Here is a 25444-nt window from a genome sequence, read left to right as displayed (position 1 = left end):
TAGGTGGTGAATTAAGGCCCGATGAGGCCGATGCTCGCCGACGCACGATGACAATTACCCGCATATAGGATCTCCCTTTTCAATGAAGCTGTATTTTTTTTCCCTTCCCCCTCCCCCAATTTAGAGGCCAAGTTAGAGGCTTGAGTAGGGTAGGCCAGCGCATGCAAGCTGGCTGTAAGATACGTCAGTGCCCATCTTAACCCGTGAACCAAGTACGGAGTTGCTCTGTACTTACGACTGTGCCGTACAATACATACATACACTACTCGTACATACCTACTGTACCTTATCCTTGCTTGATGATACATATACCAGCAGACTTGACTTTTAATTGAATGACACATCTCTTCGTGTCTGCTTTGGTCCAACTGTCCTCGCCAGCATACGACCTCGCAATCTCGTTGCAGGCCCTCTGTTGATAAGGAACAAGTTGTTACATATATAGATTATCCCAAGACGCGATTTGCCCGTCGTCCGCCCCTCTCTCTCTCATCGGAACATACAACCAGCCAGACGACGTTGATGCTTTGGCTGATCATAACAGAGATTAGCAGATAGATTCTGCACCCGCGCAGTGCTAGCCGTGTTAGCGACGAGACAGAAAACAACAATAACAACAGCAACAGCAGCGGTAGCAGCTTTATTCACCGCATATCGTGCATGATGCATGCGCTTCGTCAGAAATGTCGACCCAAGCATCAGCTGCTGATACTCAAATGCTATCCCAAGCTGCCTAAAAACACTACAGCGACAGAGGAAATCAAGCCCAATAGCAGTGAATTGAGCTATCTCCTCTACTACGCATCGGCGCGTCGTTCCAAGCTCACCAAGGTCGGCACCTTCTTGGAGAAAAAGACAGAGCACGACCTCTACAAAGGCCGCACCCCTGCTGTGTTGGTTACGTTGCAGATTCTCGCTGCGTTTCTGAACAGCCATGAGATCGGCGGCGGAAAGGAGGGATTCGGTCTCTTCGCGCCGTATGTGCTGCGTATACTAAAGGAGGTCTTGACACAGGGGGCCAATGTTGACCTGGTGGACGGTTGCTTGCCTGTCTGGACCAGCCTGTGCTGTAACCAGGATCATGCTACTCTGGCAGGTGATGCCGAGTATCGTGGTTTGTTCGCTGGTGTTGTGCACACTTGGGCCGAGTTTGCTGCTAAAAGAGGAGGCCAGAAGACACTGGGCAGGTTGACGCAGTTGAGCGCCAGCGATGAGATCAGATTGAGGAAGGATGGACTCGAGGCCATGAAGGCAGTCGCCGAGAACGAGTCCCTGAACTCGGAGGCAGGCAAACATATGGATATTGTCATGGACGTCATACTGCAGAACATCTGGGCCGAGGACGGCTCGTATCTGATCAGACTGAACGAGCGTGAAATGGAGCACAACAAAGAAATAGAGACCGCAACGACCAGAGGCAGACCTAGTGTCAGCATGATGAGAACCAAGACCAACGAGGAGGGAGACGCCAGAGCTGCTGGGGGCACTGCCGCCGATGCAGACAAGATTGCTGAAGAATCGGCAGGCTTGCTGGCTCTACGCTGCCTGAACTCCATCTTCAATGTGGAAAACCGAGCCCAGATCCGCACGGCGACCAGCTGCCTCTTGACTTTCATCTCTGAACAGCCGACTAGTTCCAGCAGATCAGAGAAGCCCGGTCATGCTGCTATATGGGCCACGACTCTGGTGAAGATGGTCTGCAACTGCGCGCCTGTCCAAGATCGCTTCGTTGTTCTGTTCACTGCTGTCGAAACTCTTATACGCACTCCCGTCACCGAAGACCGACTAGACAAGCAGTTGGTATTGGCTGGCATCATTGGACAGGTTTTGTCTTCGAACATCAACCTGATCGGTCTCTCCATCATGGACATACTCCTCGGTCTTGTACAACACGTGCTGTTGATCCTTCAAATTGGCACTCGAAGCGCTACTCTTAATGGCGACGACATCGCACCATCCAGTCGGAGCGGCTCCATAAGTTCACCCACGACTCCCAAGACACCTCGTACAGTCCAGATGGAGGTTGTCAAGACTGCGTCTCCCGCACGCGTGCAGCTGCTCGCCGAATTGCGCCAGTGCATTGCTAGCCTTGCTACTCATGTATATTATACTGATCAAATCTCCGACATGGTCTCTGCAATTCTGTTGCGCCTCAAACCCTCGCTTGGGCCTACTCAAAACCCTTCGATTACCGCATCGGCCATCGAGAACCCGGACAACGCAGCCGCCGAAGTTGCTTCTAACGCGAGTCTCAAGGAAAGACCAAACATCGATGGCTTCTTCTCGTTTGACACCGCCCGCGAGGTTGCACTCAATGTCGTCATCGACATTATGAAGACTGCCCACAGTGCACATGTTGATGACAGCGTCAACCGCAATCCCATACCTGTGGGTGTGTGGGAAGGCACTCAGTGGCTCATCCGTGACACTTCTAGTGAAGTTCGCAGAACATATGTGGACGCTCTTTGTACCTGGCTCGAGCTTGAGACGATTGCGGCAGACTTCAAACTGGAAAATAAAGTTTCTTTGGTAAAGAACAGAAAGGAGAATGCCGGTGGTGAGATTGCACGTCGAGCTGTGTCTAATGCCTCAGCAAGACATAGAGGATCCAAGAAAGGCCGGTCTACTTTCTTGCAGCTATTGCATCTGGCCATATACGAGCAAGCACTGCAGCGCGCCGCCGCTCCAGACGCTGACGGCGAGTTTCTGCTTCTTCATCTGTTGCTTACCGAGTTGAGTGCTAAGCTTGGCATCAATGCTGTCAGAACTGGACTACCGATGATGTTCCGTATGCAAGAAGACATCCAGCGAGTCTCATCTGTTCCAGCTAAAGTACGACTTGGTGGTCTGGTCCATGGCTACTTTGCAGCTCTGATTGCAGTCTACAAGCTTGACAATACCTTTATTGGCACGGAGATCAAGAACGAGATCTTACGTCGCGAAGGCAACAACCTCTGGCTTCCAGGTATCCAGGTTCCGCCAATGCAGGTCACTCAGATTGAGAGAACTTCATCGAGCTCGCTGCCTACAAACTCAGAAAAGTCACTCAAGCTGCTAGAGCACCGACAGCAATTCGTCGATTCGCTGGCAGACGCCATCTCAGACTCTCTGTCGTCCCCACCTTCGTCTCCTCCTGCTTCGCCGAACCGTACTTTCTCGCTTCCGATGCTGGGCGACCCAACGCTGACGAAGCCATCTCACCTGAACCCATCATCGGCATCCGCAGCTCAGACTCATGGCGGACCATTACCCGACTCGATCAAGGAGGAGCTAGACTCCATATGGTCAAGGGAAAGCCTTCTCGCGGCCATCGCAGCGAGTGCACCCAAGAGTGTGTCGCTGAGTGGTAGCAGGACTGGAGGTGCAGGCCTCTCGGGCAGCACAAACTTCGGCTCACGGACAGACATGCTACGCGGTAGTGGCAACGGAGTCATGCTAGGAGACCACAGAACCCTGCTGGCCTCACACACATTCCCCATGACCAAAAGCAATGAAGGATCACCAACCCGAACCGGGTCTGCAGGCAAACAAGGCAGTGGAGCTACGGGTGGCGTGCGTCGGGCTCCCACTGCTCGAAGCCCGAATGGTGCGCGAGGACCGAGCAGACTACAGTCGCGCTCCCCTGGTGCTAACGGCGCGTCTGCAAATGCCATGGCAACTGCGCTTTCAGGTGCAGCAGCCGGTGGCAGGAGGGCAAGTGCTAGCACCAATGGGGGATATGGTACCAGAAGTACACGCACAAGTTCAATTGTCGGTGCAGGCGGCGTCTCGCGAATCGACGAGCTCAAGCGCGCTCTGGCAACCGGGTCCGCAGTCGGAGGAGCCGGTGGTGCAGGTCTCGGACGACTAGGCGGAAGCGCGTTAGACTATTCCGATGAGGGAGATGACGACGATGACAGCATGGTCGAAAATGACGAGTACCCCGAATCCAGCTTTGGAGATGCGCTTTCCGATGCGCCCGGCGAAAGTGGCAGTGGACCCGTCGACCAACCAGCTCTCACCGACGGGGCACCTACTCTGGACACCCCACTCCCCATCGGCAACTCCACAGCTTCTGCGATCGGAGCAGGATCCAGTGGAGACAGGGGCAGCCTTCCTGACTGGATGAGGGATGCCGTGAACGAGCTCAACGCCGAAGGTGGTAACATCACCGTCAATGGCAATGGCAATACCGCCACTAACAAAGACGGCGCCTCCCCTCAAGCCAGCAACGGCCTCTCCAACGAGAACAAGTTGCTGTCACCACAACAACCAAGCAGACTAGAAACGTCATTCCCCCCAGCTCCATCGACACTATCTCCCAAAAGCGCAGAAAGTGCCGCCCTCTCGCCAGCCTCGACTATCGACATGATCTACCAGCAATACAACCAAAGACCACAAACAGCAAACTCCAGACGAGGCGTCCGATCCGCATCGGGCCACGCATCCACCAGACACCTCACCATAAGCGGTGGCGAAAGCAGCAGCAGCAGCAGGAAAGATCTGGGCGCGCTACTGGACAGTGTGGGACTTGTCGGCGACGAGAGCAATGAATACGGCAGTGGAGGTAGCGACAGGAGCTACGAAGGCGGCGAGCAGTCGAATGGCGGAATCGAGGGGAGAGATGGAAGGGTCACGCCCCCTTACTGAGTGAGCAGCAGTGTTGAAAGTCTCTCCTTGCCATGAAGAGGCAATTGTAAGGAAACAAACCAGGCATGTGTTGGAGGAGATGTTTGCGTTCGTCCGAGAGAGACGCTGCTCGTCTGGTTTTGCTTTTTGCTCTGTGTTTCGAACTGTACCCAAGGTACCTGCTTGGACAAAAGCCTCACTGCGCTTCTGTACTGGCCGTCTGTCCTTGGTTATTTTCCTTTCCTGTTCATTGTTTTGCCAATCCGATATTACCCCTCGAGTTTTTTGTCTTTCTATCTTCTTCTTCCCTTTGTTCATAGTTCTTCTCTCTCTCGCCTTCAATCAATCAACCAACCGACGGACCGATCGGCTGAAGTTGTCTTGTCATTCCCCTTGCACACCCCCTTACTAGCATGTACAGAACAGAACAGGAAGGAAACAGACAAAGAGAAAAGGATGTATATCCCCCTTGTAGAACCGAGTCGAGTAAAATTCTGGTGCGAGGTGTCAGATAATGTAATACTGTAATATTATTGACAAGTTTTCTCCCCCTTGCGTCTGGGTATAAGTCTTATCGCTTTTCTTTCCCTGGAGATTCAATGTTATATGGAGCGAGAAAGGCGAAGAAGTCGTGATAGAATTGACGAATGACGATGAATAACGACGATGATAATAAATCCCTAACCCAGTTCCTGAGACGCCACTGCTGAATATCCGTTTCGTGTCGAATGATTCCCTTGTCCCACAAGGAATGAACCCTAAGGTATGAACAGAACACCCCGTTTCACACTCTTCCCGTGCCTTGTATGTACTAGTGGAGTAGTCCTGCAAGAGTCGAAGAGCTAGAATCAGAAAAGCAGAAAAGAGAAATAAGGACAATTACTACTACAGCCATTTCCCATGCTGGTTTTAAAGACATTACCTACCAGCCCCAGTCCAGTACATACAGTTTACTCAATACACCTTCCTCTCCTTCTCACAACGCCTCCCCTCTCAATGATGTGCGTTTCCGAGCGTGCGATAAAAAGGCATGACCCCATACGGTAACGGCAGCGGAAGAGGCATCTGCATAGACATCATCGCAGTGGACAAGAACGTCGAGGCAGACCTATGCGCGGCTTTCGACTTCTTTCCGCCACGTCGACTGTATCCACTACGGCCTTCATGTCCAGAAGAGCGCGTCTAACGCCCCGCCATACCTAGACCGAATCGTGCAGCGCCCATCTTGTGGAATGCGCCGATGGGTTGGAAGCCTCTGGAAGCAAAAATATTAGTATTGTATTCTGATATAGAGACCAAAAGAAGAAGACTTACTTTGCCAGGTCGATGCCATCATCGTCATCCGCATTAGAAGCCTCGGCACTGTAACGCATTGATCCCACGGTAGCTGCAGCATTGGCAAGACCGTTGATACCAGAGTTCATCACATTGCTATTGCTGCTGTTGGTCGACTGCTGAGTCGGAGCAGTGGTGGTGTAGTTGCTGTTGTTGCCGAAGCTTGATGCAGATGACGGAGGACGCATGGCGGTGGCAGGTGCCTGTGAGCTGGGATGAGGCGGCGCATTTGCTGTGGGCAATTCACTCTGTGCAGGCTCTGCTTCAGCAGGTCTACCATCAAAAGGAGTACTTCTTCCACGAGCGATAGGCGACTGAGTGTGCTCGAGTTCGTACATGGCGCTGCGACTGTGACTAGTCGCTGGACGAGGGATGCTGCGCGTGGGGCTTGCATCAATCGGGTCCTGCCCGCTACCAGGACGCGGCGGTGAGCTGGACTGCACGACAGGCATGTCGTCAATGTCACGATCGCTAGTAGCACTGCGTCGGTCCACAATGTCCTTGTGGTCCTCCTCGTACTTGATCTCGGGGCCCAGGGGCCGGAAGTTTGAGAAGGGTGTCTTCAAGGGGCTCATATCAGCCCCGAGCGGGCGCAACGGGGTGGAACCAAACTTCCAGAAGGGTGCCGGTGACGAAAACTCCATAAAGGCCGACGGGCGTTGCAAAGTAGATGGAGGCGCTAGCTTTTGGCTGCTGCGGACGGGAAACGGCGTGTCGAGTGGCCCAACACGACCATCCTCATTGACATACAGAGAAGGCGGAGACCCAGCTGCGTTGGCCGCTGCAGTGAGATGGTTCAAGGTGCTCTTCGCAGATGGAGGATAGACAAGGTCAGGATCGTTGTCGTCATACTTGATGCCTGGACGGCGTGAGCCTCTGTCCGGAGTATATGCCTCCTGGGCTGTAGGGTAAGTTGGGTATTGCTGTTGGTTGTAGCTGCTCATGGGCGGGCTGGCACTGTGCTCAGACTTGGCAGGAATGCCATTTACAGCGCCATTCAGTCTTGCGTGAGCGAGTGACTGACCGGCAATCTGGGCAGGGCTAGAAGGATCAGACGCTCCACGGGGGGCATCCGAAGATGGCACACCGGTAGCAGTATTGGGTCGACGACAGCCCTTCATGCCTTGGCTTAGGAAAGTGTCCCTCTCCTTGGGGGCAATCATCCACTTCATGCCTTTTCCAGGCTCGTCTGTGCGACGGGCGATCTTCTCGAAAGCCTTGTTCAGGCTGAGATTGTGTCTGATGGAGTTTTGCCAGCCACCGGTGTTGAACCTGTAGAAAGCGTAATTCGACATGATCCACTTGTAGATGTTGTTGAGCGTCATCTGCTGCTCCGGTGTGGACAAGATTGCCATGCCGATCAGCTGAGCGTATGAGTGCGGAGGCTTAAGGTCCTTGGCCTGGTCGTGAGCGTAGTCGATGGATTCGGTAGACTCAATCATGACGCCACGGGAGTACCCGCCTGCAGATGCGGGAGATGGCTTGGTGCGCGAAGTAGGAATCTGAAGAGCCTGATTACGCACAGGTGTGCCCGGCATCTGGAATGGCGGTGCAGGCTGCTGCATGTTAGGTTGTGACTGTGGATGGAAACGCATCGTGGTGCCGTCGCGGAAGGCAGAGGATGGGTGTTGAGGACGGCGGACGGATGAGCCCTGGCCATTCTGACCGGAGCGAGCATGACCGTTGCCGTTCGATCGAGCATCTCCATCGTTGGGCTCGTCTTCCTCGGAATTGTAAGTCTGACGGATGATGGATTCGGCGAAGCTGGGCCCGTCGTTTTCATTTGTCGACGTAGTGATAAAGGCCATCTGAGTGCCACAGATGTCGATGACGCTGCCAGAACGCAGCTGAGCTTTGGCTCCACGCTTGATAGGGACAGTGTCTAGACGGATACCGTTGCGACCATTGACAATAATATACCACTGCTCCTGGTCGCCATCGTAGGTGATGATTGCATGCAGTCTGGAGATTTGCCTGTCCGGGCCGAGATCAATATCGATCTTCGATTTGGCCATCGACGAAGCGACAGCAGGAGCAGCAGCATCACCGGGCTGGCTGCTGCCGAGTTCTTGTTGAGTGTCCGAGGGTCTCTCGTGTTGCTCGGGTCTACCAATGTTGACTTCGACGCCTTGGATGATGAAAGTCCAGTTTCTGCCGGCGATCTTGCCGTATCCAGGCACGTGTTCCTTTCCCTCGAGGAGTGCGTTCGAGTAGTCCTCGGTGGCGTGGACGAGCTTGTCGGCGACTTTGAGTTTCGAGATGACTTCCACCTCTGCTGGCACTGAAGGCTCTGTTTCTGCGTCGCTGTTGTCTTGAGGCTCCGTACCCTCCGTGTCCTCCCGTTCCACTGCTCGCGTGTCTCTGGTCTTTCTCCTGGTGGCAGCGCGACCGTTCGAGGCGGCTTCGTTGTTGCCTCTTGCTCTTTTGCGAGATGTCCTAGAGGGTGTCGCAATCAGGTCTGGAGTCTCGGCATCCGAGACCTCTGCAGCCTCGGCGGCTTTGCGTGGCCTTGTGGCCCGCCTGCTCGATGGCGGCATTTTTGCAAGACGGGAATCAGAAGGAGGGTTGCGTCAGTTGTATTTGTTTTGTGTAGAAGTAAATTAATTGGTGTGATGGATTGTGATGCGATGCGATGCGATTGCGACGCGTCGTCGTGTTGTCGATCGGGTTTTGATTGGTTTGGAAGTCGCAAGTGGAATTGTGCAAAAGCAAAGGAAGTCGCACTCGAATGATGGACTCGATCAGGAAGTCTATTTGCCTCCCCTGCAGATTTCACTTTCCGGAAGACGCGGGGTTTTGCACGTCGTGAAGGATTGCTGATGACTCCTGCCGAGCAGTTGTAGAAAGGCAGAAGCGGCGACGACTCTCTTTCCCCAATGAAGCGCGGAGGCCGGTCAATAGGGTAATTGGGAATTTGTTGTTTCTGATTACGTTGCACAGCGACCACGGACAGTGTTTTGTGCAGGCAATTGTGTTCGCTTATGATGATTATAAGGATGGGGGGAAGTCGGAAATCGGGAAATCGTGCGTGCCCTATCGATATTGTTGATGATCGAATGCCGTGTACTTGTACAGTGTTTGTTGACTTGAGACGCTGAGACTGACGCGATCCCGCCCTGTATTATTGTTGTCTACTTTTCGTGGAGAAAAGAGTAGAGAAAGTCACAAACAACCCTTTTGTCGACGGCACGCTGAGTCCTCGGATCTTTTCTACTTGCAGATAGAGAAGAGAGGAAACCGGAAAAGAAAAGGCGGAGGACGGTTTGCTTATGGTCCCTATACCTTTTCCATCAATCAAAATGGGGCCCGGGGCAGATTCAATTGTCAGACTCAAAGGAGCCAAAGAGAAAAGAGATCCGTGCGGTGCGCCAAAAGCCCGGTCCAAGTGAGGTTCTTCGAAGACTTTTCTTGACGTCAGCAAATTTTCGCTTTTGCCGGCCTGCTAGTGACTGCCTTTCCGCCTTTCTTTGCGGGGGCTGTCTTTTTCTGGTGTGCCACTCTCAGCGTCCCGGCGAAAAAAGACGCGACAAAGTCCGTCCCGTCTGTTTGCGTTGGTCAACAAGGGAAACTGCGCGAGACATGAAGTCTTGTGAGGCCTTGGCTGCTTCTGAGGTAATCATTCGCGAATATCTTGTCAGCCAAACAAAGTAAGGTATACACACCGTACAGGCAAAAAGAAATATCATTGACATTGCTCGTACTATCTACCCGCTTTATCCAACCGTCATCAGCCTTCTCTTTTCTGAGCATGAACCAAAACAAAAGCCCACACCACCTCTCTTGCCTGCAATCAGTAGACTGTTGCACCCGTCATTAGCTGCATGTGTACTTGTACATGACTCCGTATCTTGCTATCGCTCGACCGTTGGCCGATAACCTTTTTGGATCATAACACGAGCGATGCTCATTGTACTCGTGAGCCCTAAGCGTCTGCATCCGGATAGAAGGACTAGACATTCGTTACAGATGTCTGCGACATGATACTGTCTGCACTGACTGTTCGTTATTGACATGAGAGCGTCGTGAGTGACGTACTTGTGTCAGCGACGCCTTTGCCTTTCAGTCGCTCCTCTCACGAAAGCACGCTTTTGACTTGCATCGAGTACAGTACCTTGCTGTACCTGGTCCCGGTACATGAATACAATCACATTCTCACAGACTCATTATTACCTTCGTGCCCACGTTCCGTCAGCGCCGAGCATGTTATCTGGCGGCATCAAGGACACAGCTCTAAATCCTGTCAATGACAAGGACAGAAACCCTAACACAGCTTGAAACCAAAGCCGAAGTCTTCCTCTTCGATGACCCCTGTAGGAGCGTTTGTCTAACGTTTGTATCTATCTAACCCACCTCGATTTGTTGATAGGCAAAAAAAGGGTAAATAAAGGAACGACGAAAGCGAATCATAAATAGCCTGATTCGGAGACCAGTGCTCTGCGCATCGTATTGGATAGTAACAATAGTTGTTGATCTTTATGAGGTGTACCGTGTGTATCGTATGAGCTGTAAGGTATGGATGTCTAAGCCGAAGATGCTTCGGTATAGCTCGGTATTTCTTTCAATGCAGCTTTGCGCCCCACTTCTCCCAGGACAGCAGGTAAACTCCATAATATATCCTCTACATATCGTATTGCAGTGCCATTCGAAGATCGCGATAACTGAAGATTTCTCAAGTGAGAGCAATCGCTGCACAAACCTTAGGGTCAGAGTCTACAGACACAGGTCTTGTTCAGCTACAAAGTCTCCATCATGTGGACTTGATTTGACCCTTGTAGGTATTTCACTTTTCTTTCCTTGACTGTAGTGCACTGTGACTGGAGTGAAGATGAGAGAAGACTCCAGTGGTAATGAAGCCATGCCGGTACTTTGCACGGTGTAGACAGAACTGCTAGACAGTTTGAGACCACGTAGGTTTTTCACTTTCACAGCGACTTTTCTTTTTGTCACCGTCAAGGCAGGAAGGCGTGCAGTTCCAAACCACACTTCTCATGCACAGCAAACAGTAAATTGAAAGTTGATGATCTTGAGTCTTCAACAACCTGTGAACGTGACACAGGCTGACGAAGGTGCTTTGTTCTCTTTTTAGAAGCTATATTATTGACCTCTGCATGATCGTGATCTCTTTCTTGCACAAAATCTCAAGGCACACCTAACCTGTGAGCAGAAATCATCTGAACGTGTTGCATGGACAGCAAGTTCACAATTCCAGCACGAAAAGTACTCTTTCAAAAACAGTGTTGAGCTTTCCAAAGATGGCGCCCAACACCAATAGAGCAGAACGATTCAAGGCTCAATTCGGCATCAACGTCCCTACTCCTGTCTCTCGTCAGAATCTGGGCGAGCAGCATGATGATCCTGTCCCACCTTCAACAGAGCCTATCGGGCTTTCGCAGCAAGGACTAGCTGCAAGCATCGAGGATGCCAGACAGAAGAGCAAGATTGCGGCCAAAGAGAAACGCAAGGAAGACCGCGCCTCCAGACAACAAGAAATGGTGCGCAGCTTCAAGCGCGCCCAGCGTTACCTTGGTCTGCGTGCAAGAACCACTTCAGACGACGGTGACTCCAGGTGCCCCTCGCCGTCACTCAGCCCCATCGATGTGCACAACAAGGTCCCTTTCCCATGCGACTGCGACGTAGTCTTTATCGCAGTAGACGTGGAGTCGTTCGAGAGGAACCACAACATCATCACTGAAATTGGCGTGGCGACTCTCGACACGCGCGATATCCATGATGTGGCGCCAGGGGCACGCGGCGAGGAGTGGCGCAAGTACATACGTGCTCGGCATTTCCGCATCCGAGAGTACAAGGATCTGCAGAATAAAGACTTCGTAGCTGGGTGCCCGAACCGCTTCGACTTTGGAGACAGCGGGTTCATCGCGAAGAGAGACACGCCTGGCATGGTTGCGGGATGCTTCAGACCTCCCTATAGCAAGCCACTGAGCAGTCCCACCTCGCAAGACTCGGACGAGAACGCCGGCACAGAAGCAAAACGCAACATTGTCTTTCTGGGCCACGACACCAAGACCGACGTCGCCTACCTGCAGAAAGCCGGCTACGACGTGACGAACCTGTCAAATCTGCTCGAATTCCAGGATACAAGCATGATGTACCGTGTGTTCACACAAGAACCAAACCCGAGGAGTTTGGCGCATGTGCTCTTGCTGTGTGATGTCGAGCCCTGGAACTTGCACAATGCGGGTAATGATGCCGTGTACACTATGCAGGCTATGCTGGGCTTGTGTGTCAAGGATGCGGTTGAGAATAGAGACGAAGACAAACTTGAGAAAGAAAGGGAAGAGGCGTTAGAGGTTAGGGTCGAGGCGGCGAGGAAGGAAGCTGAGGAGAAGACGAGAGAGGAAGCCGAGGGCTGGGAGCAGGATGACGACGATGATGGCGGTGTCCCTGTCAAGCAGATGGGAGGCATGAGGTTAGGCAAGTGAGGAGTTTTCTGACGAGACATGATTCATGGCTTGCTTAAGCTGAATTGTGGTCGTGTGACATTTGAGGTGGAAAGGACGAATGCGAGGAAATGAGAATAATGCTTATTGACATCCATATCAAGTAGCGAAGGCCCGGTCGGTCTCGCGAGGGTATACGAATTCCGAACAAAGGAGAACGTAAGAAGCAGCATATAAGCCATGTCTACTCGAAGAAACCGCCATCACTCTCTTCGCCTGCATCCACCGGCTCGACAACCTCCTTGACCTTGGTCTTTCCTCCCTTGCTGTTCTTGTCTGCCTTGGCATTCTTCTTGTCTTTCGTCTTGGTGTCTTGCAGTTTCTCTCTAGCAGCGATATCGTCGTCGGTCTTCTTGGGTCCGCTCGCAGCCTTCATGAGCTTGCCGTTCCTCAGCTTGTCGAGTTTGCCCTGCGCCATGCAGATTTCGACGACCTTCCACATGTCGGGATCACCCTGCCGCTCCTCGACTTTCTCCGCCGCAGTATCATCATCCGCAGCAGCACCAGCAGCAGCAGCCGCCTTCTTGCCACCCTTCTTGGTCCCGGTAGGATAGAGCGCCGAATACGGCTGATCAAGCGGGTAAAACTGGGTATAATTGACGTCGACCTCAGCATCATGAACCCTGGCCTCCCAGACCTTCCTGTCCTCCTCCCCCGCCTCCTTGAGCCCCCTCTTACACTGCTTCAGCTTCCGCGTCGCCTTCTGCCGATCGAAGAACCGCACCATGTGATACCGCCCGATCATCTCGCTCTTGCGCTTCTCCGTCTCGGCCTCCTCGAGCTCATACCTGCAGCTCGCCAGCTCGCGCTCGTGATTCAAGCGCACGTCCGCGGGCAGTTTCTCGTCTTTGTGCGAGAGCAGGCGCTGCAGACTGCGGATTCGTGACTTGAGAGGGTTTATGGCGTGGTTTGAGGGCTCGAGTCTGCGCGAGGGGTGAGGGTTCGTTTTGCGTTTTTTGGACGATGAGCCTTCGGGGACCTGGGGTTTTCGTGACGGGTGGATGTCGTTGTGCGTGCGTTTTGTGCCGGCCATGATTGTGTGGAATCCTCCCCGGCGTGTATTTCAGGATGGAGGTATTGAATTGGTGCGTGGGTTGTGTGTTTTGATCTGTTTTTCTTGTTGTTTGATGCTGAGAATTACTTAAGATGATCAATTTGGTAGTAACTTTTTTAGGATGCCAAAACTTTTGAGGAAGGAGCGTTTGCTCTCTGCAGGAAGGTTTGCCGAAGACTGATCTGTGGAGAGATTGTCTTGGCAAGGGTCTTGTCTCCTCTTGTGTGTCCGCCTCGGCACCCCGCGCTTCATCGTCATCGTTTACTCGGACAGCGGTTTACGAAGGAGTTTGTTGTTACCTCAGTCAATGATTTCTATATGAATGGTTGATGAGTTTCTGATGAATAGGCAATGACTCTCTAATGAGATCAATGATTCTTTGACGAGTAGCTATCGTTTGACTGCTGGGCACGGAGTACACGGTTGACGAATAGTCAATAATTATTACTCGGTAGATGGTCAATGACTACCTTACTCGATGAATGGTTGATAAATAGTTAGTGACTACTCGATGAACGGACAATAAACGGACAATAAGCAGTTAACAACAACTTGATGAACAGTCAATGAATACCTAGTCAATCAACAGTAAATGACTACTCGATTAACAGTCGCTGACCAAGGTAGAACCGCTTCTCCGCATGTCCACTACAACATCAAGACTTGACAATCACGAAACCCCAAAAGTACTTTATGAAATGCCTAGATCAACAACCACTCTCCCGACGGAGATCCTCGACAGCATCTTCACAGAACTACTCCCCGAAAAAGCAAACTACACGTCCGAAAAGCCCGACCACGGCGGCACTTTTGCTCTGGCGGCTCTATGTCGCACCTGCAGACTGTTCTACGATGTGGCGCAACCACTGCTCTACAGCGTATACATCCAGCGCGGCGAGACGAGCAACGCGAATCTTCGGAACTACGTCCACACTTTGTCAGTGCGGCCTGATCTGGCTGCTAGAGTCAAACATGTGACGTTGGCTGCGGACTTTGAGCTTGAAGATGACGATGCGCGCGTCGTGAGGGTGCTGGGGTTAGTTGGGGCGGGTATGGAGAGTCTGGTGCTTGATTGCGGGTCTCATCCTCAAAATATGCAGCGCTTCTTGGGGTTTCTTGAGCAAGTGACGACGGAGGCCGAGGATGGGACCCGAATCAGCAGTGGTCTGGCCATGCTGAAATCGCTGGTTATCAAGCCGTGTGTTCAATACTCGGCGACCAAGTACTCCCCAGACATCGTCCTGAGGAGTCTGCTTCTCCCGCGCATCGAGCATCTCGAGATCCGCAAACAAGGCTACGGAGAATCACAATGGCAGACGGCCCTGACAGCCGCAGTCCCATCATATCTCTCCCCTCTCGAATCCCTCACCTTCGCATGGTGCAAATACACCCTCAGCGAATACCTGACCCTAACCTCCCGCTGCGCTTCCTTCTTAGAACTCAACATGTTCTTGGCCGACATCCGGAAACGAGACCTCGCCGGACGAAGTCTGACCTGGCGCAACATAGCATCTTACATCCTGACCCCTCACGCCTCGACCCTCCAGCACCTCTGGCTGACAGCCGCCGACGCGTGCGGGCTAGAAGGAGACACCAGCGACTCCGACTCGCCGTGGGCCTCCATCGAGAGTCTAGCGCACTTCACTGCTCTACGCACGCTCTGCATCAATAGCTATGCGATCGCGGGCAGCTTGTTGCCCGAGAGCTCTGGGAGCGAGCCCTTCTACCGCAGCGCGAGTGACCTATCCGACGTCCTGCCTGCGTCGCTTGAGCGCGTGGCTTTCACGCGCGCCTCGCCTGCCGTGCTGCTGTGGTCGCTCGAGCAGGTTTTGTTCGCCAAAGACAGGTTTCCATGGCTCAGACAAGTGAATGTATTTGGTCGAAAAGGGGGCTTTGATCCGGAGTTTCGTGGGAATAGAGCTGTTGCGCAGAGGCTCAGGGAGCTCGTCAAGGGGTTCGAGGAAGTGGGGGTCGAGTGGCGCGTGTTTGAAGATGTAGAGACGGCCCGGCAGGGAGAGGTTCTGGAAGGGTTCAAGTCTTTCGCGGATGATGCGCTGGAGATAGGGCGCTGGGATTCTTAGATGCGTTTTGTCCTGGTAGATATGTATAACGGTAGCAAGTATGTTGTAGTCATGTCTCATCTCTCCCCATGAGTGTTTCCATTTCGAAAGAAACAAGAAAGGAATAAGAAAGGAAAGAAATGTCGCCGGCAGCAGCAGCAGCAGGAGAGTCTCCCATTAAGCCAGTGAAATGGTGCAGCAGCCGAGACCAATCACGAGAAAGAACAAAGAGTGAATCAGGAGAGAAGGGCTCGTCAACGAGTCCAGATGGGATTCAGAGGTGAACTAATGGACCTAAGCAAGCGTGAAGCAAGAGTGAGATGGCCTAAAGAGTAAATCAGGAACCGAGGGTCGGATGGCATTTAGAGAGAAAAGGATGAACCAAGGGTGAGATTGATTCAAGAGCAAGATAGAATCAAAAGTGGAATGAATTCAAAAGTGAAAGTGCAATAAGAGCGAAGCGAATCAAGAGCGAGTTTAGATCAAAAGAGAAGTATATGAAGAGAGTGAGATAGGATTACAAGAGAAAGATGAATCGAGAGAGATATATGAGTCAAGAGCGAGGTAGGTGAACCGAGAGCAAACGACTCTAAAGTAAGATGGACTAAGAACAAGAAGATGAACCAAGAGCAAGACAAATCCAATATAGACGAACCGTAGATTAGTAGCGAGCCTATCTTGAGTCCTGGACCTCGCGCGTCCAGCTGGAATCCGAAGATGAACTGATGAATCTAATTAAGCGTGAATCAAGAGCGTATTGAGTACAATGATGAGACTACGTTAAGAGAGAGAGATGGACCTAGGAAGTGTGAGCCGAATAAGCGTGAATCAAGAGTGAGATGGACTCAAAGGTGAGATAATGTTTGAGTAAGATGATGGATCCAAGAGCAAGATAAAATAAAAAGTGAAAGTGCGATAAGAGCGAACCGAATCAAGACAGAAATGACTGTAGAAATCATAGGAAAAGAATAACGACGAATAAAAGTACAGGAAGAAAGATGGCGAAAGAAAAAAAAAAGAGGTGGGATTGCTAAGAGTCATATATTTATTTATTCTTCTTTATTTATACATACAAAAAGTCAGAGACAAGATATATTACTAGACTTTTTTCTTTCTTTCCGTGCCCAATCAAATCGAGGACTGCGGACCGGGGACAAAACTCGGACACTCAAGGTGAGTGAAGAGTCTCTAATGTCGCATCTTTCTCCTTCTATCTCCTTTCTTCAGGAAGAGAAGAAGAAAAGAACAAGGGACCATATCATAATCTGTCGTCGTCCTCTTCGGCCTTGTCAGACTTTGACTTTGCAGGCTTGGCCAGTTCCTTCTTCCATAGCGCGTTGGCGGCGTCGGGGTCGACGTCTGGGAAGACGAGGTCGAAGACTTCGTTGTACCATGCCACTGGCTTGCCTTCGATGCCTTCTTTGATGTTCTGTTTTTCGGGTTTTGTTAGCATATCTGTCGTCGAGGGACAAAGAGGAAAGAAAAGGGAAAAAAAAAGACTCACCTCTGGCAACTCCAACCAATCACTCGTGTTATCCTTGGGGAAGACAACCATGGTCGCGCCCGCTCGCTTGGCCGCCACCGTCTTCTCCCTCAATCCACCGATCCTCAAGACCTTGCCCGTAACGGTCAATTCACCAGTCATTGCAATCGTCGGGTTGACTTCTCGGTCCAAGCCCAGACTGAGCATCGCAGTAGCCATGGTGATACCTGCTGACGGACCGTCTTTTTGGACCGCACCCTCTGGGCAATGCAAGTGGATTCGCGCCTTCTCGAAAAACTTGTTTCCAGGGAACTTGCGTGCCATGAGGCCCTTGGCGAACGAGTATGCGATGCTTGTGCTCTCCTTCATGACGGGCTTGAGGTTTCCGGTCCGTTCGAGTCCCGGTCGTGAGTCATAGGACAATGCGTTCTCGAGGATCGTCTCAATGTATAGAGCGGCACCACCCATCTGCGTCCATGCCAGTCCCATTGCTACTCCCGGCGGCGTGATGTCGTACAGTCTGTCCGCTGTGAAGACTGGCGGACCCACGTAGTCCTTTAGGTTCTCTTTCGTGATTGACACCTTGACGTCCTCTGGCACTTTCAGAGCGACACGAGGTTGTTCGGAAGTTTCCTTTTCCAACATGTCTGGCGGTGTGTCTTTGACGTCGGTCTCGTCCTTCTTGCCCTCTTCGATGGCGGCCTTGCCTTCGTCGGTCAGGGCCTTTTCTTCCGACAGCACGTCCTCACCAATGTCTTGGATGATCTTGAGTGCGGATTTTCTGTAGACCTTCTCGATCTGCTTTTTTAGGTTACGCACACCTGATTCGCGACAGTATTTATTGATCAGCTCGGCGATGGCATCCTTCTCTAGTTCGACATCGACATCCTTGAGACCAGACAGCTCCTTTGCGGCTGGCGAGAGATAGCGCTCGGCGATGGCCATCTTTTCGTCAGCAACATAACCAGAAAGCTCAATCATCTCCATTCTGTCGAGCAAGGGGCGAGGGATGGTGTCGGTCATGTTTGCTGTACAGACAAACAAGACCTTGGACAAGTCTACGGGTACATCCATGTAGTGGTCAAGGAAGGAAGAGTTCTGCTCCGGATCGAGAAGCTCGAGCAATGCGGAAGATGGATCACCCTGGTGACCGCGACCGATCTTGTCGACTTCATCGATAAGCACAAGAGGGTTCTCGGTTTGGCATTTCTTCAAGGCCTGAATGATGCGACCTGGAAGAGCACCGACATAGGTCCTTCGGTGGCCCTTGATCTCGGCAACATCGGTCAGACCACCAACACTGAAGCGGTAGTACTGTCTGTTGAGAGCACGGGCAATGGACTTGCCAATACTCGTCTTACCGACACCGGGAGGCCCGACCATGCACAGAATCTTGCCCTCGACAGTACCTCGTAACTTGCCGACGGCAATAAATTCAAGGATCCTGTCCTTGACGTCCTTGAGTCCGTAATGATCCTCGTCGAGCACCTTCATGGCGTTCTTGATGCCAAAGGTCTCGGCACTCCTCTTGCCCCATGGGATCTGAGTGAGCCAATCAAGGTAGTTCCTTGTAACATTGAATTCAGAGGCGGCAGGTTCGAGATGAGCGAGTTTGTTGACCTCCTCGTCAAAGACCTTCTTGACAGGATCGGGCATGGCGAGCTTGTTGGCCTTCTCCTTGAAGCCCTCGACAAGCTTGTCTTTGCCGTCCGTCTCGAGACCGAGCTCGCGACGAATACCCTTCATCTGCTCCATGAGCCAGTACTCGCGTTGACGCTTCTGAATCTTACTCTCGACATCCTTGCTGATCTTGCTGCTGAGTTGTGCGTTCATGTATTCTTTCTTGATGACCTCGAGCGCCTTGCTGAGTCTCTGTTCGACGTTCAGACTGGCGAGCACCTCCTGTGCCTCCTCCATCTCGCCACCGGACACTGCAGCGGCGAAGTCAGCCAGCTTGGCAGGCTCGTCGGCAATGTTGGCTGCAGACTGGCTCATGGCGAAGGCGGAAACGTGATCGCGGAAGAGCTGATTGACCTGGCCAATCTCCTTGCAGGTGTTGACGATTTCGGAGACCAAAGCGCGGATAGTGGGGGTCTTCTTGTCAAAAGGCTCATCGACGAGGTTGTCAACCTTGACAAGACTGACATTCCAAGTCTTGAGGAAGTCGGTAGGCTCGTACTGAGAGAGCTTATCCTTGGCGTCTTCGGTCTCAAAGCTGGCGACGACATCGCCCTTCTTCTCGTCCTTGGCTACTTGTGCTTGCTCAGGCTCGAGAGGTTCGGTCTTGGTGGTGACCTCTTTCTCGAAGCTGGTCGCCTCGTCAGGCTTCTGCTCAGTGTCTTCAGGTGCGTCTTCGATTGTGGCCTTGGCTACGCCCTCGGCGGCTGCTTCAACAGCAGGAGTCTGGGCGGCAGCATCCTTCTTGATAGCGCCGGGGGGCAGCAGTTCAGTCAGCTTGATCCTGCGGTGCGGGTAAAGCACGGCCTGCAATGCCTTCTCCTCGCCATGTCCGGCAGGGAAAGCTCCGGTGATCTGACAGAAAGTACCGACTTCGTAAACCTCGCTCGGATCATCAATGACATCCTTGTTGCTCTCGGGGTCCTTTAGCAGGAACGCACCGACGTAGCTCTGGCCGCGCTTGAGCAGTTCTTGTACGGCAGCAATGACGTTCTGGTCGCGGATGGTAATGGCCTTGTAGAAGCCGGGGAAGAGCGGCCGCTGTGCGATGGGAATAGCCAGGACCTGAGGATACGTCTCGGGCACCGAGGGCTTCACCAATGCCGAACTGGCGCCTTTCGCTCCGCGCTTGCGGTTGCCACCGCTGTTGCCGTCGCCGGCATTGCCACCTGACTCACCGCCGGCAGAGCCAGCGACTGGCGAGGCAGATCCCGCAGAGGGTTTGTTCTCCGACGAGACGGAAATGGGAGTGGGCTCGGCAGGCTGGTCTTTGGTCTTCTGCCGCGGCTGCTGCTGCTGTCCACCTCGCTCTTCCTTCTCAAGCTCTTCCCTGCTCTCTTCCTCCAGCTCTTCCTCCGGCTTCTTGGGCGGCTCCTCTTTCCGTCGCGCAGGAGAGGTCATGAAAGCCCGAGTGGTGGCGAGGGTGGTTTGACGCAGCGAGAGTGGCGACAAGGGTATCCGCCTCGGCGAGGTCGAGTAGCAACATGCCGACGCTGTGTATTGCGAGGATGCAGGAGCGTGTCTAGAGGTTGCGTAGAGACGCTGCGAAGTGTTTAATGCAGTACGCCATCGGCGGTTTAACATGCTCGGCCGATTTTGGAGAGGATGGAAGTGATAGACTATAATATGTACAAGGCGGCGAGAGATGAGTGGGTGCTGGGGGGCGGGACAATGTGTGACTTCCTTCGAAGAAAGAAATTAAAAGAAAAATAAAAGAAAATTGATTTGCCTCTAGATGCAAGATGAGATATCTGCAAGATGGAGTTGTGAATGATTGGAGGAGACCTTCAGTCAGTAAATGATGATGGATTCACTTCATTGATTCATTGATTCATTGATTATGTGAGAGACTCTCTGGATCGTCATAGAAGGCCAGAGTCGCCGATGTTAATTGGTGCAAATGCGTCAAACTCCCGCCCTCTTTTCCTCTGCGAAGCTGCCGATACCGCCGGATTTTATCTAATCTCCCTTGCGCTTGTAATATTACTTCTGAGCCCTAATCAATCACTAGAGTCAATATACTGTACAGTGCAGATGCACATGAGACACATCTGATCGCCGAGCATCGCCGAGCATGTCATCTTAGGGCAGAGAGAGAGAGAGAGAGAGAGAGAGAGAGAGAGAGAGAGAGAGAGAGAGGGAGGGTAAGGCTGACGTAGATACTTTTATCACTCTCTGCGGTTCTACTCGCGTGACCATTTCATCTCCATCTGTACAATGCAATGACATGAGAACCCTTCCTCACTTCCAAGCACTCAGACCAGCCCACGGATCCCCGCCCTGTTGCTGTTGCTGCTGCTGTGGGTGTTGACTAGGATACCCTCCATACCCCTGCTGGGCCTGCTGATGTTGAGCAGGTGGTGGCCCCGGCGGAGGTGGTGGAGGCACAAACCCAGACGGCATCTGACCGCCGTAGCCCTGTTGACCGTGTGCTTGCTGCGGTGGATATCCATTGTAAGTGCCTGGTGGTGGGGAGAAGAATTGACCATGTTGCTGCTGCTGCGGCTGATGAGGCGGCGGCGAGGACACTGGTGCATATGTGTTGGGGTTGTACGGGTACCCTCCGTTGGCCGCGTGCTGTTGCTGCGGCTGCGGCTGTTGCTGTTGTGCTTGTTGGTAGCCACCCTGTTGTTGTAGTTGAGGATATGCTTGGCGAGGTGATGCCATCGGATGAGAGTAAGCTGCAGGGTTGACATTCGGTGCCGGAGTGTGTGTGCCATAGCCTGGCGTCACTGGTGGCGAAGTAGCAGGGTTGTATGTGTTCTGATAGCTAGGAGTGTTGTTCAGTGGTGCCGGTCGAGGCGGGGGCTGCGGATGGCCTTGTCGAGGCAAGGGAGATGGAACGGCTGGATTGATGGCCATGCGCTCCATGAGTTCCTTCAGCCGCTGCTGTTCTCTGTCCGCCTGTGCACCACCAGATGCAGATTTTGACGCTTCGATCTGCGTGAGTAATTGATGACCTTCAGACCGACGGTTGTTGACAAAGGAATCTACGTTCTTCCGTAGGCTCTCGACAGTATCCTTCATCTCAGAGTAGAACACTCGGGCATTTTCGAGGCCGGATCGAAGATCGGTGAATGCTTGATGGACCTTCTTGTATTTGGACATGACCGAGCTCCGTTGGCGCGAAAACGACTCGTACTTGTTTTGTTCCGCCTTGACAGCACGATTCGACAGCAAATCACTGTAGGTGCGAGTGAGCTCCTTCATTATGATGTTTTGCTTGTGGTTGGCCTGTAGCAGTCGATTCTGGTATGGGCGAAACTTCTCGAGTTCGGACTTGAAGAGTGCCTGTTCCTGACTCGAGATTGCCTTTTTGTTCAGGATAAGCACATTGGAGATGTCATCGGTGTGAATCTGAGGGAGAACAGGTCAGCTTTGCTTCAAGTGGGAATCGACGGGATTGACGAACCTTGTCTTTGAGATCCTTCAACGTCTGCTGCCGTTCTCTCTTGACAAGATTGAGCTTCCTCAATAGCTCCTCCACGGCGGCAATCTGCTGACTGACGCTACCGTTGCCCTCGTCTTCGATCTCTCCTAGCAAATCGCCTTCTTGGTCCATCGAGCCCTTCTTGTTACCCCTGGCAGCACCGGCCTTGATCATGGCACGCTGATACAAAACATCTGCTTCGTCGGTCTCGCCCGCACTGCGCATCTCTTCCATGTCACTCTCGAACTGTCTGAACGTGGCATAGAGCTGGGCGTCGCTCATGCTGGCTTCCTCGACCGCACCACGATAGTTTCTCACATCGCTTCTTAACGTCGAGGTAAGGCGTGAGGAAGGCTGCTGCGTCCACTCGCCACCGTACTTTGTCCTCATCTTTTCGCACACACTCTCCTCCATATCAAGAGATTTCATGGCGGCATCAAGCGTGCTGTGGATTGCGCCTTTACTGGTATTGAGCTGCTCAAATGCTTCGGCGAAGGGTTCGTGGTCCACGAAATCCTGACACCAAGTGCGGAACTCGGAGTCGACAGAGATATCTTGGTCCAGGCCGCCTTTGAGGATGTTCAGACTGTTCGGTAGTTTGAGGTAATCCAACGAGGCCGCCATTTCATCGTTTGCAATCTCTACCCGCTCACTCTCGGCCCGTACGAGTTTGGCTTTTTCTTCGTCGTACAGTGAAGCGGACTCGGTCACGGACATTGGGACGATCTTCTGGAAGATATCAGGCCCGATTATGCGCGGAATGTCCTGTCCTTGGTAAAGTTCGCTGACAGGTATGGCCTTGGCAGCAGGAAGCTTAGGAATCGGTGCAAGTGCAGCTTCGGCAGGGACTGGCTGATGGTAGATGAAGTCGTTGTCCTTGTCCAACTGTATAGCGAGTTCCTGACACGTCACGGTATGTTTCTTCGCCATATCTGCAAGAATGCTGCCAGTATCCGACGCCAGGTTTGAACTCGGAGGTGGAGAGGCCGGGATGGAGTTTGCAATCTTGCCGGCTTCTTTGGCAAAATTCTGGGCGACATCGATTCTGCATATGGCAGCTCCGTGTGCATTGCCGTCGTCATCGGCGAGGGCTTGGTAATATTGAGCCAGCGCAGTCATGAAGTTGAGCTTGAACTGCACGACCAGTAGCCAGACGCGCTCGAAGATGGCTTTAGCGACGTTTTCTTGCACACCTTCGACAGCTTGCGTGTAGAGATATGCAGCCTGACTCGCAAGTTTGGCCAAAAGGGCGGGTTTCTTTCCGTCTGCTATCTGCTTTTCTAGAAAGACCTCTTGTGCTTGAGCCAGCATGATGGCGATCAGAGTCTTGACCGTGTCTCTACTCAGATCCGTGGAAGGAGCATGCAAGAAGTTCTCGTTGATATATGTGAACATGCCGGCAGATGCCTGAAAGGAGTGGTATGCAGTCTTGAGACCCGTGTCTTCGTGCCTGTCCTGGAATGCGGCATGACAGGAGAGCACGGCAGAGATGTTGAAGATGATCGAAGCCTTCTCGTAAGCCAGAGAGTACTGCGAGGTGGGTTTGTGGGTGAAAGCGTCGAACCAGGTGAAGGAGATCTTGATGTGGTTCTCGTCGACGGGAAAGCGCAAGTCGAGCAATTCCAGCTGGCCGTAGTATCTGTACAGGAGATCTCTTCCCGCCGCGCTATCCTTTCCAGCGCCTCGCATGTCTTGCCGTAGTCTGTTGAGCGCGCTGCATTCTTCGCTGTATCTCTCGGGGTCGTCCTGGTATTGGGTGCGGATGTATTGTTTCAAGGGCGCAATCCAGTCGATTTCATTCGTGACCTTGAGAGGACTCGAGAGCATTGGCGGCTGCATCATTCTGTCTTGTCTAGGTGTGAGGTGTGCGCAATGCCAGTATCGATGTGTTGACGTTGGTAGCGATGATGGTGGCTATGATGACGAGGGCCGTAGATGCCTCTTTGGGATGAAACGTAATGAACGGGTGGTTTCGAGTGTCGGAGATTATACACAGTCCGAGCTCTCGTTATTATTCCATATTTTCCAAACACATGCTATTGAACGCGGGCCGACTCAGGCACCTCTTTTTACTCGGATCAGATTGGGTTGTGATGTGGTTTGGGGTAGAGGTAAGGTAGGTTCCAGGGTGTTACTGGGCTGTACCGTCTGTATATGACGTGTGCTTAGATATACACCAAGGCAGCCTGCGGTCAAGAGGTGATTCAACGAGACTCGAGATTCAACTTTTCACACAATTCTGTCTCCGAGTCAATTCACTCCGGCCGGTATATGCGTGTGAGTATGGAAGGGGTAACAGAAAGGACAAAAGAAACAGACAAGGTGTATCAGCAGAAGACGAAAGGTCGCTGAGCCGGCGGGCACCCAGACTACGGTACGAGTCGATTCGATGCGATGCGTTTACGCACGCGCTGGGAAACGAAGAACAAAGCTGGGAACATCACCCGCCCCCGCAAGACCCACATTTGCGCATATCATCGTCCCGTAATCACTGTGTTCTGTCTGCTGAACTCGGTTGCTATTCTAGGCTGTGAATGCTTCACTTATCGGCGATTGCCCTCATCGTCTACTCCCGTTCACCTTCTTCGTGCCTTGCGGATGTTCTTCTACAGTAGTCTAGTCGGTCTAGTCGGGGGCCACGAGGGAGACTCCACCCTTCCCGTGTTGACATACATATCATATATGAATACTTATATTAGCTATGCGAAAAAAGAAGTGGAGAGAAGCTTTTCGTTGCCGTCCACGTGGACGGCACTATGGCCTATCGACTCTGATCTGATGATTGTAGAAATGTGGTTGTTTCATTTCGCCAGGGCAGCTTGCCGGGATTGGGCCACGAGGGTGTTCCGACTTTGGCTAGGTCGAGGTTGACTCTTGCTAAGCGCCGGACAGATGAGAACAGGCCTTTTTCTTTCTGTATGTACAATGGCATAGAGTACAGCAGAGCAGAGTGTAGCAGAGCAGAGAAGCAGTGATCTATGTCATACATTTGCTGGCCGTAAAACAGGGTTGAGTAGAGAGACCCAGACAACTTCCACGACACTACCAGCTGTTCCTCCTCCTACTTCTTTGTTCCGGTGGTAGCGCTGAGGGGGTATGAAGAGGTATATAGTACAGGGCGGTTTCAGTCCAACATTGGCCGCACAAAGAAAAGGGAGATGGGTAGTGATAAAACCAACAGGAAAACAAGAGCTGGGTGGTAGTATATATATACAGTAACGATATCACGGAGATCCGTGACATATTCGCGCAGTTCTCTCTCCTGGTTTTATAGTCAAGCTTGACATCAAGGGCATCATCATGACACTGTGATGCGTCTCCGCACGAAACAGGGTGATG

At 52.3% G+C, this 25444-nt stretch overlaps 5 protein-coding genes across 5 annotated transcripts; 1 reads left to right on the top strand and 4 right to left on the bottom strand.

Annotated features, from left to right (window-relative positions):
- Positions 1 to 663: 663 nt before the first annotated feature.
- AAFC00_002500 (uncharacterized protein) lies at positions 664 to 4629 on the top strand (the record flags this gene model as incomplete). Its single annotated transcript, XM_069341825.1, has 1 exon — positions 664 to 4629. One exon carries the CDS (start codon positions 664 to 666, stop codon positions 4627 to 4629), a length of 3966 nt encoding a protein of 1321 aa, XP_069198331.1.
- A 1161-nt stretch (positions 4630 to 5790) lies between these two features.
- On the bottom strand, positions 5791 to 8480 carry AAFC00_002499 (uncharacterized protein; the record flags this gene model as incomplete). The annotated part of the gene is made up of 2 exons (XM_069341824.1): positions 5791 to 5863; positions 5923 to 8480. 2 exons carry the CDS (start codon positions 8478 to 8480, stop codon positions 5791 to 5793), a joined length of 2631 nt encoding a protein of 876 aa, XP_069198330.1.
- Positions 8481 to 12585: 4105 nt separating this feature from the next.
- On the bottom strand, positions 12586 to 13434 carry AAFC00_002498 (uncharacterized protein; the record flags this gene model as incomplete). The annotated part of the gene is made up of 1 exon (XM_069341822.1): positions 12586 to 13434. One exon carries the CDS (start codon positions 13432 to 13434, stop codon positions 12586 to 12588), a length of 849 nt encoding a protein of 282 aa, XP_069198329.1.
- Positions 13435 to 16773: 3339 nt separating this feature from the next.
- Positions 16774 to 20259, bottom strand: AAFC00_002497 (uncharacterized protein; the record flags this gene model as incomplete). The annotated part of the gene is made up of 2 exons (XM_069341821.1): positions 16774 to 16944; positions 17020 to 20259. The coding sequence occupies 2 exons, from the start codon at positions 20257 to 20259 to the stop codon at positions 16774 to 16776; spliced, it is 3411 nt and encodes a 1136-aa protein (XP_069198328.1).
- A 657-nt stretch (positions 20260 to 20916) lies between these two features.
- AAFC00_002496 (uncharacterized protein) lies at positions 20917 to 23947 on the bottom strand (the record flags this gene model as incomplete). Its single annotated transcript, XM_069341820.1, has 2 exons — positions 20917 to 22032; positions 22088 to 23947. 2 exons carry the CDS (start codon positions 23945 to 23947, stop codon positions 20917 to 20919), a joined length of 2976 nt encoding a protein of 991 aa, XP_069198327.1.
- Positions 23948 to 25444: the final 1497 nt, after the last annotated feature.

This window comes from Neodothiora populina (assembly GCF_041146345.1).
Source record: "Neodothiora populina strain CPC 39397 chromosome Unknown canker_contig_15, whole genome shotgun sequence".
Lineage (NCBI taxonomy): Eukaryota > Fungi > Ascomycota > Dothideomycetes > Dothideales > Dothioraceae > Neodothiora > Neodothiora populina.
This window is presented reverse-complemented; position numbering and strand designations above follow the sequence as displayed.